The sequence below is a fragment of the Guillardia theta genome (assembly GCF_000315625.1).
Source record: "Guillardia theta CCMP2712 unplaced genomic scaffold GUITHscaffold_13, whole genome shotgun sequence".
NCBI classification, from domain to species: Eukaryota; class Cryptophyceae; order Pyrenomonadales; family Geminigeraceae; genus Guillardia; species Guillardia theta.
In genome coordinates, this window is record NW_005434661.1 from 446,214 (window position 1) to 464,312 (window position 18,099).

At 55.8% G+C, this 18,099-nt stretch overlaps 3 protein-coding genes across 3 annotated transcripts; 1 reads left to right on the forward strand and 2 right to left on the reverse strand.

Annotated features, from left to right (window-relative positions):
* Nucleotides 1-3,348: 3,348 nt before the first annotated feature.
* Nucleotides 3,349-10,469, reverse strand: GUITHDRAFT_134935 (hypothetical protein; the record flags this gene model as incomplete). Its single annotated transcript, XM_005837749.1, has 2 exons — nt 3,349-9,521; nt 9,566-10,469. The coding sequence occupies 2 exons, from the start codon at nt 10,467-10,469 to the stop codon at nt 3,349-3,351; spliced, it is 7,077 nt and encodes a 2,358-aa protein (XP_005837806.1).
* Nucleotides 10,470-10,605: 136 nt separating this feature from the next.
* GUITHDRAFT_92837 (hypothetical protein) lies at nt 10,606-11,518 on the reverse strand. The gene is made up of 5 exons (XM_005837750.1): nt 11,493-11,518; nt 11,324-11,446; nt 11,131-11,284; nt 10,944-11,089; nt 10,606-10,897 (listed from the first exon to the last, which is right to left on the reverse strand). The coding sequence occupies exons 2-5, from the start codon at nt 11,357-11,359 to the stop codon at nt 10,652-10,654; spliced, it is 582 nt and encodes a 193-aa protein (XP_005837807.1). The 5' UTR covers nt 11,360-11,446; nt 11,493-11,518; the 3' UTR covers nt 10,606-10,651.
* A 4,263-nt stretch (nt 11,519-15,781) lies between these two features.
* On the forward strand, nt 15,782-17,389 carry GUITHDRAFT_85227 (hypothetical protein; the record flags this gene model as incomplete). The annotated part of the gene is made up of 5 exons (XM_005837751.1): nt 15,782-16,607; nt 16,649-16,912; nt 16,972-17,061; nt 17,166-17,198; nt 17,312-17,389. Exons 1-5 carry the CDS (start codon nt 16,242-16,244, stop codon nt 17,387-17,389), a joined length of 831 nt encoding a protein of 276 aa, XP_005837808.1. The 5' UTR covers nt 15,782-16,241.
* Between the last annotated feature and the right edge of the window lie 710 nt (nt 17,390-18,099).

Here is an 18,099-nt window from a genome sequence, read left to right on the forward strand (position 1 = left end):
ATTGTCATCCAGGAACTCTGCCGTTTGCGAAACTTGGTGATCCCTTGCAAGTGAGTTCACATCGAATTCGATTTGATGTCCCCCTTGACGGGTTTGTTTCGAAAGGTGATTGTGAACGAGATTTGTACGAAGCCAGTTCCAAACATTGTGCAAGTGTCTGGGGGGCGATCTTCGGAGCAGTTGAGAGGCATTCTAGATCAAGCTCTGCAGAAGAGACCTCAAAACAGGGTAGCGACAGCAGAGATCATGTTGGGAAGGCTCAAAGAGCTCGCACTTGTACATCAAACTTTGAGATCTCAATCAGCCACCAGAGTCATTCCCAACGACAAAATGCAAGGGGGGCCACTGGGGATGAAGATGCACAACGAACAACAGGTGCGACCTTGACAATTTTCGTCATGACAACGAGACATCTGACTCGATACCAAGAATGGAGCACGGGATCGGAGCAGCTCGCGCAAGGACGTGGTGACGGTACATTGCAGCCATTATCAGGGTAGAGATGACTTGACTGATAGGATGAGAGAGAGAAGATACACTCGCTGGAGATGAAATGTGATGAGCTGTCAAAGATCAATGCTGATTACCATCAAACTATAACGACGTTGCATCGAGAGGTAAGCAGGGTCTCCTCCTGATCTGACACTTGTTGACACCTGATATCTAGGCAAGAGAAGCTGAAGAATTGCACAGAAGACTGAAAACAGAGCATCGCAAGATGAAAGAGGATTTTGAAGCTGAAGCAAGGCTGAGAAGAAAATTGGAGGGCGATTTGAAAGCTGCATTGGAGCGCAGTGAAAAAGAGAAGCAACGGGTTGCTGTCCTGCAAGTCGAGGTGGAAGACGCTCGTGCTGTCTTGAAGTATGTCATACTTTGTGTATCTGCTCGAGTTTTGATCGCTTTCCTCCTTCAGGGATCGCACAGAACACTTTGAAGAGTCACTGAAAGAGCTACGAGATGAGCTGTTCAAGGCAAACCAACGAGAGGCAACACTCTTGGCACAGGCAAGATGATCTCCACGTCTCAAACAAGTGAGACTGATAGTGATGGTTGAAGATGCAACAATCCGTGGAAGACCAATCCACCATCGATCTCCTTGAAATGACGAAGAAAGAGTTAGAATCTGAGCGGAACGAATCCAGGTCGTCAGGTTTGCGTTGGTGAGTTGTATGCTGCAGCATCTGCATGCGTTGATGACTTGATGGCGCAGGTCATCAAAAGTCAGCACCTTGGAGAAAGAAATCGCAACAGTCTCTCAACAGTTCGAAGTCACGCAGAAGCAATTGAAAGAAGCTGAGAAAGCGCTGAGGGAGATGGACACCAAGTTTGCGCTTATGAGCGATGAGAAAGAGAGGATGCAGACGGCGTTGAGTGGAGCTCAAATGGAATCCGAGAAGCTGAACAGAGAGATCATCACGCTCAAGGAGCTGAACTCCAACGTGAGATCTGAAAAGATGAAAGCTGATGGGAGGATGGAAGAGATGCAGATCAAGCTGAAGGAGAGGGAGAAGGCGTTGGAGCTGCTGGAGTTAAGGATCGTCGAGCTGAAAGACAGGCAAACCAAGGACCGCCAATCAATCGACAATAGCCGAGCGCAGATTCTTGAAAACGAACTGAAAGAATCGAGAGAAGCTATTGCCATGCTTTCTCAACAAGTTGAATCGATTTCTCAAGCAAAGAACATGGTCGCATACGAGTTGGAGCAAGTCTTTGAACGTTTGAGGATGACGGAAATGGTATGAAGTCACGGAGTCTTTGAAAACCTGTAACTTCTTGTTTTCCAGGAGAAGTCTGAATCAATGCATCAAATTCTCGATCTTCGCCTTCAGTTGTCGAATGCAAAAGAAAGGGAACGAGAGCAAGGGCTTGCCTTGAAGGAGTTGGAGCAGGCGGTGTTGATCGTCAAGGGAGAGAATGACAGTTTAGTGGGAGTACGTTGAGACTCGTTTGATGGTCTATCTGCTCACTCGAGTACAGGTGCAGGAGGAGTGTAAAAGGTTAAAGTCGGAGCTGGAAAGAACCAAGAGCTCTCTACAGAAAGAGGAAGAGTTGGCACAATATCGTCAAGGACAACTGCTGGACCTGCAAGGTAAAGTCAAAGGGCTCGAAGTCTTCGGGCGTCATGGCGGCCATGACCGACTCAAGGTAAAGGATGTTGGAGGAGGCGAATGCTGACAGAGAGGCAGGGGGAGAGCGATGAAGACAACCTGCCGGTGAAGATCAGACACCTCGATCGCGTGAATGGCAGAGACAAGGCAGACATGTCTCGCAGAGAAAACTTCGCGTCTTGGAGCATGGGGTCTCGTCCGTCCCTAGAGGTCTCGGCAATTCCCTTCCTCAAGTGGCTTGACTGACATTCGAATGCGACGCAGGAGTCGGGTGATGCTGCTGCGATGAGGCAGAGGCTGCTGGGAAGACGCGGAGCTGTCGCCATCTTACGCATGCTTGCCCGCACGTGGTCGAGGTACCTGGTGATCTCCTGCTTCAACGCTTGGAAGCAACTGGCGAGGGAGGAGGGAGAGGAGGAGGCCGACGAGGATCTCTCGGAGGAGGAAGACTCGCGGCAACTGGCCATCAAGAGGATCGAGAAGGAGCTGCTGAGTCTCAAGGCTGAGGGTCTCAACTCTGACCGTCGCAAGTTCAAACGGCCGCAGTCTGTCGACCCAGCGAGCGTGAAGGAGGCTGACCAGTGGAGCCTCAGCCGCCCCAAGTCGCAAGCGAAGATGCTGGCAAGCCTCGGACACAGTGCGAGCTCGGTAGATCAGCGTCGACAAGGAAAAGACGCGGGGGAGTCGCCCAAGAGCGCGCTGAAGCAGCAGTACCACAGCATGAATAGCTTGGCGGGTCGGTCGATGAGCAAGTCAGATTTGAGCAGGGCGAACAGCTTCGAGGCGAACAAGAGAAGCGACAGCTGGAGGGGGAGGGAGAGGAGCAAGTCCAGCATGTCGGAGGAGGTGGAGGAGCAGATCATCAGGCTGATCCGCCTCGGGCGAACCAACTCTCAGGTGCTCTCGCACTATGCCGTCGCTCCCTACGGAGTCTCGGAGGAGCAGGTGGAGACGATGCGGGAGAGTTTCATCCGCAACCCAACCGTCGGCTTCTCAGCCCTGCGAAGAGACGGCAGCGGGTCCAAGGGGAGGCGATCAGAGTCAGAAGACTCGGAGCACGAGGAAAGTCTGGAGATCAGGTATGGAGTAAGCAGCCGCTTGAGCCTAGCGGGTCCGGACGAGTGAAGGAGGAGCGAGACCATCTCTGCTCACCATGTTGAAGTAGTACATGTACTTGAAGATCACCTTGTCTCCCCTCCTCCTCCCATTACTTCCTCCTATCAACCCTCTTCCTCCTCTCCTATCGCAGCCCCAGCCGTCGCATGGCGAGCGTTGCGAGTTCCTTCAGTTCAGGCTGACCAGACTCGAGCATGGCGTGCAGCCCGATGGAGGTGCCGTGCTGGAGAAGAACCGGGCGAACGCGAGGGAAGGAGGAGATGGAGATGATCAGGTTCGCAGCTTCGCGCTGAACGAGAGGACGAGGAGTCTGCAGGAGCCGCGCGATCTTGACCAGAACCTCCTCCTCAAGGGTCGCCGCCAAGTCGGAGCGACCAGAGATCAAGTTACGGAGGGCGAGGAGAGCGTCGCGTTGGATGTCTGGCTCCTGTCGCGACAGCAGAAGCTTCAGGGCTGCGAAACTCTCAGGCCCTGCCACCCTCCTCACACTCTGAGCGCTGCCACTCGACATGCTCAGCATGATCCTCGCGATCAGCGTCATGACCTGACCGTCTGATCTATCGCCATTGCTCCTCGCATCCTCGCTCTCACTGTCCGGCTGATCTGCTTGCGTTGATGAGAGCTGCGGCTTCATGAGACGGTCGGTGAGGTCGCAGCAGAGGAGGTGCAGGTTATGGTCTGCTGCTTGATCTCGCAGCTTCCTCTCTCGCAAGAGCGACAGCAGGGACAACAGCACGACCACCCTGAGCTCCTCCTCCCCCGCCAACCTCGATACGTGCAGCAAGATCCCACACTCGATCGCCTGCACCATGTTCGCCTGCAACGAGACCAAGTTGGTGATGACGATGAGCAGGCGAGACTTGACGGGGAGAGCCGTTGCTTCCTTGAGCCTCGCGATCAGCTGAGGCAGCAGGCTTGACCGCGCGAGCTCCGACTGGCAGGTGGTGTAGGAGGAGAGAGAAACAAGGAGGTCGAGCCAGAAGACGAAGAGCTGCTCGTCGCTACGAGAGAACGTCTCCAGCTCCAGCTCCGTCAAGTCTGCCGCGTGCTTGCGCAGGTTGAAGTTCTCGTCTCGACACAATTTGGCGAGAGCCACGGAGGCTGTTTGAATGAGCGTGCGAGACGATGCTTGGCTTTTGATCAAAGTGATGAGCAGCTGCGGGAAGCGACAAGTTTCAAGGATCTCAACGCTAGTCGGGTCGGGGATGATGGACACGATTGCTGTCAGGAGTCTCTCCTTCAACAAAGACGCGTCGCCTGCCTGGTTGAACTTGTCAATCAACTTAGTCAAGACTTGATGCTTGAGCAAGAACTCTTTGGGGAGGCGGAAGCGAGAGAGGGTGATGATGGCTTCGACGGCATAGAGGTATGCTTCTTCTGTGACATCTCCTTCTAACATGTCCGTCATGCTTGCCAGCACGATCTTGTCTGTCACAACGCGCGGGTCAGCCTTGAGCTTGAAGAAAGTTGCGTTTGACTTGTAGGTCAAAGAGGAGCTGAGAAGAATGTCGCAGACGAGGATGCGTTCGAACGCTTTGAACACGCCTCGCACACGGAAGCCCTTCTTCTCTTGGTCGTACTTGACCTCCTCCTCGCTGAACTCCAGCAATCGCCCCGACGAATCTTGATATCCCCGCAGCTCCTGCGGCAGCTCCCAAGAAGCGACCTCTCGCTGCCTGCTCCAGTAGAAGCTCAACCTGTCGCTCGCGCAGAGTCTGGCGAGGGCGTAGGAGGCGCAGCATCTGGTGGGGAAGTCGGTGGAGGAGAGGCAGGCGACGAGGAGGCTGAGGACTTTTGACCTCAACAGCCTCAGTCGCGTGTCGTCCTCCAGGCAGACGGCAGCTGCGAGGAGGGCAGCGAGAGACTGTCGAGCCGCCATCTTGACTGACTGGACATTCTCACGCGAGCCCAGCATGTGTTCCAGTGACGCTGTGACGCCCTCCAACAGCCCCTCGTCCCCCGCCAGCATCTCCTTCAGCTCCTTCTTGAACTCCCTTGCAGGTAGCAGACAGAGGAGCAAAGTCGTTCCCAGCTCACGCATCCTCCAGCTGCCGTGCTGCAGCAGCTGGAGACAAACCTGCTGGGCTCCATTCTCGAGAGCCAGGGACAAGCAGCTCCTGCAGGCGTCGGCGTGCGAACAGCGAGGGAGGCACTGGCGGAGGACGACAATCTCACCTTGGAACTTAGCCTGGAAGTGATGCTCGCTCTCAGACAACACCTGACATCGCTTGCACTCCAGCAGTCCAACCAGCCCATCCACGCTCCTCTTGACATGCTCCTCTCCCTCCTCCTCCTCGCCCTCCTCCTCTCTTCCTCCTCTGACTGCCAGGGACTTGAGCGAGGCCAGCACAGCCTCCACAGCTCCGCACTCAAGGGCTTGCAACCTCAGCCCGACGTGTCCCCTCGCACAGGAAGCCAACGCCCTCATCGCCGGAATGGCACAGGAGCGATGAGAAGCAGCCGCGTCCTTGAGGGCGGAGATGAGACCATGCTCGAGCACAAACTGCCTGCACTGCTCCAGGTCACTGAGCTTGAGCAAGACGTTGGCAGCGACGAGGATGAAAGTTTCCGAGGCAGCGAGCAGAAGCCTCTTGGCCCCCACCAGCAGACCAGCATCGACGAGAAGCTTCTTGTAACCCTCCTTGTGCCTGCTCCTGTTGCCGATGCTTGCGGCGACAGCAGCACAGAGCTCGCTTGCGACGGAGATATCAGGTTCAGCAAGCAAGGCTTGAACCAACTCCCTCGCCAAGGTCAGAGACTTGCTCGAGCCTTCGCTCTCAAACGGAACATGTCGCAGGTACTTGGCCATCACCTTGGCTGCTGATCGTTTGGCTGCACTTGAAACGGGCTGGCTCAAGGGCAGCAGGAGAGCTTGAGGGCGATGGTGCTCGTAAAACGCCAGCGACATGTCGCGATGCTCCATGAGGCGCTGCAGGCAGACGCTGACGGACTGCGAGACTCGCTCCTCCCCCCCCTCATACCTCTCATACAACCTCTCCATGGTCCCGCACACCAGCATTGCTTTTCTGCTGCTCTCGTCTTGTGCGAAGGCAGCGATGACGTGGCAAGCACTGACGACAACAGCTGCATTCGCCATCTCAAGCAAGTTGTTGCAGATCACGAGAATGCCCTGAGCTTTGAGTAGCGCGAAGTTGCTTGTTTCTGCTATCAGCTCCTCGACGCACTGGAGAGACGAGAGAACCAAGCTCTCGCTCGAGCTCAACAGGCTCTCGCTGACCACCACAGCTGACAGCTGGCACACGATGAACGACCAGGACTTGTCGCGGGCGACGAGGCGAAGGAACTTACAGCACTCTGTCTTAATCCTCTCTGACTCAGTTCGATGCAGCAGGGAGCTCACCAGGTGCAGGCCATCCTGACCCCCAGCAGGCTTGACCAGCTTCACACAATCGGCGAAGCTGTCAGGGAGGCGGAGCACCTGGTTGAGAGCCTTCAAGGCCTCCAAGTTGTCAAACTCCAAACGAGAGCTCAGCATCTCGAGCAGCCGCAGCACGAGGTCGGAAGAGACCAGCCGCCAGCTGAGGTCGTGTCCCAGTAGCACCTCCAGCACTCGAGCAGCAACGCGGCGACACTCGTAGCGACAGGCAGACATGCGAAGGAGCAGAAGGTCGCGGAGGTTCAGACCTCTCAGCTGGGACCTGACGTTCTCGAACTTGGCCAAGCACACGATGCTCTTGAGGGCTGCCTTGACCGTCTTGCCGCTGTCAGCTCGGAGGTACTGCTTGACCCTCGGCAGGAGAAGAAGAAATTTCTTGTCGTCAAGAAGCGACGCCAGCAAGCACATGTTGACGAAGATGTAAGGCCGGAGCTGCTCGAATCGTTTCTGCCCATCATTGTCCTTCAACCGGTTGAATGAATCGTCAAGAAATTGTTGAGTGCATGGAATACCTCGCTGAAGGATTTCTTCAAAGACCTTGAGGCTGGTCTTGGAGATGTTCAAGTCAGAGGTTTCAGACAGGTCAAGGACTTGCGTCATCGTTTCTTGTGTAGCGATCTCTTCAACTATGACGTTCCCCTTCTCTTCGTTTCGACGAGCAAGCACAAGCATTGTTCTCATCATCTTCAGCGCCTCTGACGAGCGGTGAACCTTCCCGTCCCTTTCGAGCATCATCTCCATTCCGCCATGTTCGACGAAGAGGTGGGCGTCAGCTGGGCTCTGAATGAAAGACGCTATGGCAGGCAGTAGCTGCCTCGTGAGCAGCAGCGACGAGCTGGACCTGAAGGTGAGGAAGAGGGCGAGCAAGAGGCGAACCCTCTCCTCTTGCAGCGAGAGATGCAAAGAAAGGAGAGGCAAAAGTTCAACGATCCCCAGCATGAGACCCAGCAGTTGAGACTTGTCAAGAAGATGAATCAACCTGGGTATCAGACCAAGATCCACCAGCCGCTGCCTCATCTCTTCCTTGTCTTTTCCTCTCGCAATGTCTGCAAGACACTTGACGACATGCTGAACGTTCATCATGTCACGGTCTTTCAAGGCATCCATCAGAACCTCAAACAAGTTTTGTCCGAACAAGAATGTTTGCATGTCAGAAATCTCGCACATCTTTGAGATGATGTCAGTGTACCTCCCTGTCATGTCAGGCGCCCTGTCTGAGCGTCTGAGGTACTGCAGCAATCTTTGCAGCATGCTTCGGATACAAGGCCTTGTGAACATCACAAGAATCTTGTCGAGCTTGTTCTCCCCAAGCAGTTCAGTAGTGACAAGACTCTGAAACATCTTCGCAGACACACCGTCTCGTTCTACGCCCCTGCACACGTTGAGACAGATCTCGTCCAAGACCGCAGGGTAACACATCTTCAACCTCATTGACGGTTCAGCTCTGCAAACTAACAAGATTGAATTTTCAAGCAGCTGCATCTCTACGTTGATGTTGCCATCGAACGCGTAAGAGAAGCGACGGACAACTTCGTCGGTGAGCAGTTCTTGCGTCTTCTTTGCGGATATGGCGGCAAGAAACAAGCTCAAGCAGCCTCGTAACGTCTCCGAGTAGAGCGACAGCATCGCTTGTGAGCTGACAAGACCTTGCAAGAGCTGAACGTCTTCAGAGGACATGTTGGTGCGTTGCCGGTGAAGGTCAAAGGCATGGAGGTACGCGATGACGGTCAGCAGCCTTGCGATCCTAAGCTCGAAGCGACAAGGGATGGAGCTGAGAGATGAGACGAGGAGCTTACACAAGTCCCGCTGCAGCTCGTATGAGACGAGCTCACGAAAGGGAAAGCTCTCACAGCAGGACTCTGACGTCAGCTCTCTCGGTGTCATCGGAAATCGTTTGCGCTCCGGCAGGTGATGCTGAAAGGCGCCAATGAACAAGTTGAGGCAGAGGTCCAACACTCCTCCATCGCCCACGTCCTCACCCCCGCGCATCAGCGAGCTGCGAATGCTCTCTTTCACGTGCGGCACCAGCACCTTGAGCTCTTCGACGTCGAAGCATCTGAGGCCAGCTGCTGCTGAGCTCTTGTAGGTCGCATGCAGGAGCGTCAGGGCGGCAGGAGCGTGCGAGGAGAGGGGAGAGGAGAGGAGATTGAGACACAAGTCCACCCCTCCGCTCTCCCGCATGACTCGGGCCGCAAAGACGTTGGAGGAGATGAGGCGAGCCAGCAAGTCTCTCATGCATGAAAGTTCCTCCCCGCCGTCACCCGCGCGTCTGCTTCCTCCAACAACTGAGCGCAAGAGCTTGAGGGAGCGATCGAGATGAGCCTCGTCCACCAGCTCCTCCGTCCTGCCCTCCAGCATCTGATCCAGCAGCCGACTCAACAAGCTCGCTTCCTTCCAGCTCCTCTCCTTCACGCGTCGCTCGAGTGACCTCTTGGCAGCAGCTATCAGCTCGCGGTTGATGTGCGAGGGGTTGGCCTGCAAGAAGCACAGCAGCAACTCCATCCTCGTGGGGTCTTCTCCCCTCGTCGTCTCAAGGAAGAAGTGAAGCTCCTCTGACCCTCGCACTGCCTTCGCCAAGCTGCTTCCCTTGGCCATGGCTGGCAGGGGTGAAGGATCATCCCCAGACTGCGATTGAGAATCGAGCGGGGGGAACCGACTTCCAAAAGCCTCGTGGGCTTCAGCAGCGGCAGCAGAGAGGAGAGGCGAGACGAGAGCTGCAGACATCAGGTCCCTCAAGCTCATCGCGACCACCAGCTCGTGTCCAGCTACTCGCACCTTGTCGATCGGAAACAAGAGGATCACGGCGAGGGTGCTTGCGAACAAGGAAGGATCCTTCGCCAGCTGACCCTCCATCAGTTGCTTGACAGCAGTCTGACCTTGACAGAAGGGAAGCAGCGACTCTGAGAGACAAGTCAGGAGCAGAGAGGCAAGGAGGAGCTCTCACTGAAAAGCTCGAGGGCCGTGAGGATGAACTCTTGTGTCAGGTTCTCTCTGACCTGAGCCATCACCGCTAGCAAGAAACTCTCTCGCTCCATGACCGCTAGCACAGAGCTTGTCTCCACGCTATGCAGCTTGTTGGCGCTCAACCTGGTGATCTGATGAATGATTCTTAGCGCTGCGAGCTTGACCGGCTGGTCCTTGCTTAGCTGAAACAAGCTCACGAACCTCTCCAACAGCTCCCAGGCTTCGATCACGGCGAGAGCGCTGCCAGGAGGGGAGGCGAAGACAAACTTGTGGATGAGAAGCGCGGAGATGCGCTGAAGGTCTCGCGAGCGAGAAGCGAGTCGGTCGATGAGGGAAGGCAGGAGGTTGTCAAGGTGAGGCCTGGCGAGATGATCCTCAAGAAGGAAGAGAAATCGAAAGAAAGACAATTGCTCGTTCACTTGCGGTGATTGTGAAAGTTGCTGCTCCATGACAGACACAACCTGCTGCTCTACCAGGTACTGCTGCACTCTCTCATTCTTATACACTAACACATGCATGAGCCTCATGGCAGCGAGGTGTCGACAAGGTTCACACAGCGCCTCTCGCATCACAGACAAAAAGTTGTCATGCATGGCGATCATCTCTTGCCTCTCCTTGTCTTGTATGCTTGCTTCCCAACTGCCACCTGTCCAAGGTTGCAAGTCATCGGCCCTGAGACAGAGCCCTCGCAGATCTGACAGCCGTCGATCGATGTCCTCGGCGTCTTTCAAGTCTCTCATCAAGCTTCTGATCGCGCTAGCTCCATCAGTCACTTCATCTGTCGCTGTCTCTCCTCCTCCTCCTCCTCCTCCTCCGTCGTCGTCGTGCTCCTTCTCCTCTCCGTCTCTCTCGTCCATCCTCTCCGCCTCCTCCGCCTCCTCCATCCCCTCCCCTGCCCCTCCCTCCCCTGCCCCTCTCTCCAATCGAGCGGCCCTAAATGAAACCTACGGAAATTCCGACACTGAGAGAAATGGGGCATGGGAGGTCAGACTGCTGCTGATCCTCTCGCTCAAGTGCTTTCAGGTGTATCGTTTTACTGCACATGTTACCATCTTATGTTTCTACTTCATCTGCGAGGCAGGAGCAGCTTGTGAGCGAGCGAGTGGAACTTGGAGGCCTGCATGCTGATGTACTGATGCGTCGCTCCCTGCAGCTCTTCTATCTTCCCTCGGTTCGTCTGGTCCAGCGGAACGTCAAACGCATCCCCCTCGGGCGAGAAGCGGTAGTAACTTCCCTCCGCCATCGCGTCTTCCAGACAGTCAGCGATTCTCGACACGCTGCTGGCGCTGTAGATTACTGTATTCAAGACCCCCTGCCGTAGCTTGAGATCGCTCCTCCTCTCTCCTCCTCAGCCTCACCTGCCATCCAACTCCTGCTCCAGGAAGCGCCCGGACAGGAGGGGAACCTGTAGCAAGCGATACCACACACTCGATGGGTGTGTTGGGGAACAGACACTTGGCTTCGTGTATCCCAATGGCCGCAGGGTTGTTGGCAACGCATCCTCCTGCGGTCGAGTCAGCAGCTCCCAGCAGAGCAGCAGCTTACCGTCCAGGTGCCTTCCCAGCTCGTGCTGGACATCGTCGAAGTAGCTGGGTGCCGCAGAGGTCGCTCGCAGTGCGGTAACGAGAGAAGCGTCGCACGTTCCCGGGTAGCGCGAGCAGGCGTCAAGAGGATACGCGTAGTTGCGCCAGATGAAGGGCTGGGAGACGTCAGGGGAGGCGGCAGACGCGTGAGGTACCTGAGCTGGGACAACAGAGGCGAGGGTGGAGGTCATGAAGCAGAAGGGTCTGGCTGGAGTGTCGAGGAGCGAGCCGTTGCCGTACTGCTCGCGAAACAAGTCCTCGAGCAATCTCGCATCGTACTGCCCCCACTTCATTCCGACGCCTCCAACCTCCTCCCCTCCTAACCTTGGAGCCCGTGTACGTGAGCTGCTGAGCCGTGGTGAACCAACCCTTCCGGAAGATGCTCGAGCTAATGCGGAAGAACTGCGAAGAGTCAGGCAGAGGAGAAGCTGAGAAGACCTGCCGGGACCTGCTCTTCGATCTCTTCCAGCGTTCGCCCTATGGTGAGGGCCATGGCTAGCAGCCCCCCAGCGCTCGTCCCACAGATCACGTCGAAGATCTCATGAATTCTTCTCCCCGAGTCTGCTTCTACTTTCCTGAGCAGCTCCACCAGCACCAGCCCTCGGATTCCTCCTCCGTCCATGGCCAACACTCTCACTCCCCTTCCAGACAGAGTCCTCGCTGAACTGTCGCCGAGCAGCCGCTGGATCCTCAGGATGTCGCCCCTCGTCCTCGCCCACTCCTCTTCCTCCTTCCTCCGAGCTTCAGTCGGCTTAGAAGCCTGCTCCTCGGAGTTCGCTTCATCTTCCCTCTTCCGCTTGCTGCCTTCATCCCGCAGCTGCAAGCCTCGTCACTTCAGTGTTGCAACTTCCTGGCCTCACCAGCTTGTGCAGCAGCGGAAGCGCGCGGAAGACAAGCTTGCGACGACACTCCACCGGGACATGGAGGGAGCACAGGACAGGAGCCTGCGAACCTGAGGCGGCTTGCTTCTTCTTCAACTCCACGTACGCTTGCAGGCGTGACGCCTCCTCTTTGGGGATGCAGATGACGGGGATGGTGACGTCACCGAAATCGCGAGGTAGATGCTGCAGCACGGGATACTGTGCTGCTCCTCCTAGAAGTGTGAGGATGACTGCCAACAGCTCGTGAGGACGAAGGGAGGAGCTTGAGCTGACTCACCTGCGCTGGCTCCCGACTGCTGGCACATGCGGATAGAAGCGACGGCTGCCTCACGCGAGGGCTGGGGGAAGAATCAGAAGCGGCCATGACTACTTCTCCTCTCACCTGCTGCCCCGTTAAGAGCGCGACGTCGCCCTGGTCACAAACAAAGTTGCTCCCCTTCTCGAGGAGGGAGGACGCGATCATCGCCAGCTTTCCTCTGAATTCTCTTTTCCAACGACCAGCGGCCACAACTCCCCACACTGAGAAAGATTCCAGCTCAGCAAGATCCGCAGCATCCAAGTGCGAGGTCGTGACAGGTCCTGATCCTTGTCCTCCTCTGTCGCTACTTGTCGCTTCTTCTCCTTCCCTTGTCGCCTCCTCTTGCACCTCCACGTGCAACTTAGTAAGGACTACATCTGTCTGCGCCAGATTCTTGATGATGATGAGCGCGTTGATGTGAGGCGAGGAATGAGAAAAGCTCAAAGTCGAAGAGGAGGAGGAAGAGGAAGCAGCAGAGGCGGCGGCGGCAACGGTATCGGTGGCGGAGGAGAAGGAAGCATCCTCTAGCGCCAAGGAGGTATGGTCGCTCTCTACAAGCGCAGAGATCACAGGGTCGAGGATCTGCAGACGAAGTAGTTCTATCCTCATCTCATGGGATACGCAGAGGCTGCACACGGCAGGGTCAGAGCCTCCCCTGGGGCCTCTCCGACAGACCTGGCGATACCCAGAAGGGCGTCTGACCGCAGCTCTCTGTCGTCCTCCTCCTCCTGCCTTGCACGAGCCCGACGCTCATGCTGATACTTCTGCAGAGATGAAATGAGCAGCAGGAAGAAATGAAACAATGAGATGGGCCAACAGCACACGAAGATGGTGAAAAGAAGAGACATTGGAGGACACAACAGACATGAGGCAAGAGAGATGAAGATTGGAAGAAATGAACAAGAATCGAGGGGAGGAGGAAGTCAACAACAACAGAAGTTGCAGAAGAACAAGAAGCTGAGAGCATCGATGGAGGCGAAGGGACGAGAAGATGCGAACATGAGACGGCGGAATGACAGCATCAGCAAGAATGTTGAGTGCTGGAGAGGCGACGATCTTGGCTGCCATGTCGGCATTCTTGGAGAGGCTGGAGATACGAAGGATGAGAGCTCGCTGAACTTCCTTGCGAACGGTCTGGCACAAAGAGAATCAAAGGCAGGATAGGCAGCGAAGCATCACCTTGATGAAATACAAGTCAAGAATCTCTCGACGGAGAGAAAACTTGTCGTCGTGGATGAGGTGACACAGCAGCTGAGCTGCGTCCAGTCGCACTGCTCACTGAAGTCACTTCCTTCCCCTGCTCGCTCTCTCCTTACCTGCGTTCAGCTCGTCCCTAGGTCGTGACATCTCACCATCTCCTGCAATCGACCTGTCAAGGTACTTCTGGACGATCTTCTCCAAACTTTGAGGAGGAGAGAGGAGAAGAAACGTGAGGAGGAGAGAGGAGAGAAAGAGCACCGGAGTCAGAGATGGAGTAGATGTTGATGAGAACGTCAAGAGCTTCGTCAAGGAGGAGGGAGCGGAAGGAAGGCGTCTCGATCCACACTTTCAAGATGGACGTGAAGGCACGCAGGAGTTGGACGTCATGAGGATGGAGGGACACCAGCAGGGCCATCGGCCGCACCTGGCCCGCGCTGAAGCTGATCTCCTTGAGTAGTTGACGCTTTTCCGACCCCAGCGAAAGCATCGCAGCACGCAAGCAGGAGACATGCGAGGGAGCGAGCAGGGCAACCAACTTGTCGTTCCTCAGTGACGGAGGGGTCAGCAGTGCCCAAAGAGCAAGGTGCCCTAGCGCAGGAAGCGATCCGGGAGCAACGACGGTGGAGCTCTGCGGGGATGAGGAGGAGGAGGAGGAGGAATCGATGGAAAGAGACTCACGGCCGGGTGGGTCGGGGAGTGACCAGATCCAGGGCTTGTCGCCTCCGCTCCTCACAGCGACAGGCAGCCAATCCTCCCCCCCCCTCACGAGCACAAGCTCCAGCTCAGCCGCTTGCTTCTTCCCCTGCGAGCCTCCAAGAATCTCCGCGCTGAATCGTAGCTCAGACCGCCTGCCGGGGATGCCGACGAGGACGTACGGGGTCGAGTAGCGCGAAGAAATCCAGCTAGAGCAGTTCCTCTGGATGGCAAGGAGGCGATCAAGATCGGCACCGCAGCGAGCGAGTCGGTCGCAGAGGACAGGAGAGGAGAAGTATCCTTCCCACGCGTACTGCGACGTCACGAGCACGAGCACGCGTGAAGGCTCTGCAACTTCGAGCGCCTTTGAAGAGATGTCTGCCGACAGCCTCTCAGCTGCAGTGCCGTCATGGTGAGTGTCGTAGCACTGAGAGAAGAGGCAGCAGAGGTCGGAGAGGCGGAGGACGAGGAGGTGAAGCCCTGCCGCACTCTTAGCGGCTGCTGAGTCTCCTTCCACCATCACGCTGTCTCCCAGCATCACCATGCGGGAATCTCCTTGCGCGTCTCGCCCCTGCGAGTAATATCCGCTGCCCTGACCCTCAACCGCAGTAATCTCTCATGGCCGAAGCCAGACGCCTCTGAGTCTTCCGCCGACTGAGTGCTGCATGCAAGTCACTGCGAGACCGAATCTCTCGCGCTCCCTCACCTCTCCGATGAAGCTTCAACATCCGACTCCTTGACATCCGACTCCTTTTCTGGTCGATCAGGAGCTGAAGGTTCTTCCTGTGCATTGCTTCGACGCGCCTGGAGCTCTCTCCAGCTCTCGAGCGCTTGCTTATGGAAGGCTTCGTCGTTTGCTTTCAGTTGCAGCATCATGGTCTCGAACATCTCCAGCACCGCCTCGGTGTTTCCCCTCATCCCCTGCGACTTGACCTCCTCCAATAGGACGGAAAGAGCTGAACGCACAGTGACAGCAGAGCTCGAGGCCATCTCAGAGTAGTCCGCTCTGAGGTAGCGAAAGATGTACTTGCCGGGCTTCGAAGGTGCCGCAAACTCCATCTTTCCCCCTATCATTCCCTCTCGCTCCACCTGCTTGTAGTCGATGTACTTCCTCGAAGATGACCCGAAGGTGTAGCAAGCAATGAAGTCCCTCCGAATGCTGCTCTGCGAGGTGGCTGCTGACCATCGGACAAGGAGCTTCCCGCCAACATGAACTGAGTCAGCAGTCTCGATGGACCAGGAGGATTCAGATGTCTCGCTGTCTTCCATCCTGGACATGGACCTCGTTCTATCCTTGACTTCCTCTCTGCTCTCCTCTGCTCGTCTCGCCCTCTCCTCCTCTCCTCTCACTTGACCTCTCCCTCCTTCTCCATCTCCTTGCTTCAGTCCTGTCACCTGAGCATCGCGATGAGGAAAAATAGTTTTACTTATCTACAGTCTGCCTCGTTGAGAAGCTATGAATGAATAAAGGCAGAATGTCACTTGGCCCTATATTTGCATTGATGTCCTCTCTATAGCCGCCTCAGAGTTAGATGCGCATGTGCAGAGCTGGTGCAGAGCCGCATGAGAGGGGAGGACAGAGGAGCAGGAGGCAGAGGAGCAAGGGAGAGGGCTGGAGGGAAGAGGAAGCATTAAGAATCAGGAGGTAGACCAGCAGGCAGGAGCTCAATGAACCATTTCTCGAATTCCATGAACGCAAGAGGCAGTTTTCTTTTTTACATGCAATGCATCTCCTCAATGGCCAAGAAAACTCCGAGTGTTGCATGCGGTTTTGTTGCGATACAGAACAAGATCCCTTTCCCTCGCGTGGGAAAGTTTGTGGGTCTTGAACGTTCTATCTCTACCAGGAGCAGGCAAGTGCTGTACAGGACCTCAAGGCTTCGGTTGCACAGCAAAGTTTCGACCAACCCTGACGAAGTTCATTTGCCAGTTCTTCTCGAGGAAGTGAAGTAAGCCTTCGAGGGCAGGAACTTGCGATATTTTATTGATGGCACCCTGGGTATGGGCGGCCATGCGGCCTCGCTCCTCGAGCAGCATCATGGTGCGCTTGAGATGTACATGGGCATAGATCAAGACCCGGAGGCGCTTGCGATGGCGGGACGGCGACTAGAAAAGTTCAACCCGAAAGTGAAGCTAGTGAGAGGAAACTTTGCGGAGATGAAGAGCATCGCGAGTGCCAACGGCCTGGAGGAAAGAAGCATTGACGGCATCCTCCTGGACATCGGGACTTCGAGCCTGCAGCTAGATGACGCAGCTCGCGGGTTCTCCTTCATGAGAGACGGGCCTCTTGACATGCGCATGGACCCCAACGGTCTGCTGACAGCTGCAGACATCGTGAACAACTGGAGTGAGGAGGCGATCGCGGAGGTTTGCTTCTGCTCTGATGTCGTGATCTGACTACCTCTCAGGTTATCTACCAATACGGCGAAGAGAGGAAAAGCAGATCGATAGCCAAGAAGATTGTCACTGCGAGGACTGAGAAGCCCATCTCAACGACCCTGGTCTTGTGCCTCGCGTATCCCCCGCATGTCTCACCTCCTTGTCAGCAACTGTGCAAGATCATCGGAGGGCCGAGGTTCTCCAAGGGCATCCACCCATCCACCCTCACCTTCCAGGCCCTCCGCATCGCCGTCAACAGGGAGCTGCATGTGCTGACGCATGTGCTTCCTCAGGTGCAGCCCTTGAGCTCTTCGCCCTTGCGTTCCTTGACTTATGCTGGTGTGCTCTCCAGGCCATGGACTTGCTCGCTCCGGGCGGGAGGTTGGCGGTGATAAGCTTTCACTCCTTGGAGGACAGGATCGTCAAGCAGACCTTCCGAGATGTGGTAGGGGACGAGGACAAGGCGCACAAGAACAAGTGAGCTCTCTCCTCCGTTGCCTTTGTTCACTCCTTGGTAGGTACGCGCAAGAAATCGCTGATCCCCAGAGCGGGAGTTTTCGATTGGTGACAAAAAGACCGGTTATACCTCCACCCTCGTTCTATAGTTTGCCCTTCTTCTTGCTTCTTTCTCAGCCCCCCCCCCCCCATCCCCCCCCCATCCTGTTGCCTTCTCCTAACACCCTTGCAACCAGATCACAGCAACAACCGAGGAGACCAAGAAGAATCCTCGCAGTCGTAGCGCAAAGCTTAGAATCGTTGAGAAACTTTGACGACCTTGTTCGTTATCACTCTTTGAGTCACCTCTTGTTCGACCGCTCTCAACACCCTCAGTCCTCGATCGCGAGTGTAAGCGACTTGACTGAGAGTTGCGCAGCAGTGCGCTCGGATATATCCTGTGAGGCGGGCCAGGCGTGTGAAGGTGCATGCAAGGCTTCCACAGTCTCGAGGGGTAGTGAAAGGTGCTGGACCTGGAAGGGGGTGGGGTAGAGGAGCATCATGGGGGTGGAGGTTTGAATTGGGGGAATACGAGACCTTCTCATCGGGGAATATGCAGGAGAGAGGTGGGGTAGGGGTAGAACATTAGAGTTGAATAAGGGGTGGTTGTGGTAAAGTATGGGGTAGGACAAAGGAGGGGTAGTGTAAGGACGACCAAAGGTAGTAGGGGCGGGTAGAAATTGAATTCGAAACGTTGGAGGTGCCCTGCGGGACATGAAGGAAGCGAAGGCAGCGGAGAGAGAGGGGGGGAGAGAGAAGGAAGAGAAGAGGGATAGAGGGAGATACAGGAGAAGATTGAAACAGGGAGGCAGGGAAAGAGCTACAGGAAAGGAGGGGAATAAACAGGAGGAGAGATGAGAAGAGAACGTAGGTGAGGTATGTTACATATGCAGGCAGATTAAGAAAGCCGAAGGAAAGACGCAGTGACTAGACAGAGAGAGAAAAGGACAACAGAGGAGAGTGAAACATCCTGATCCTTGCTTTG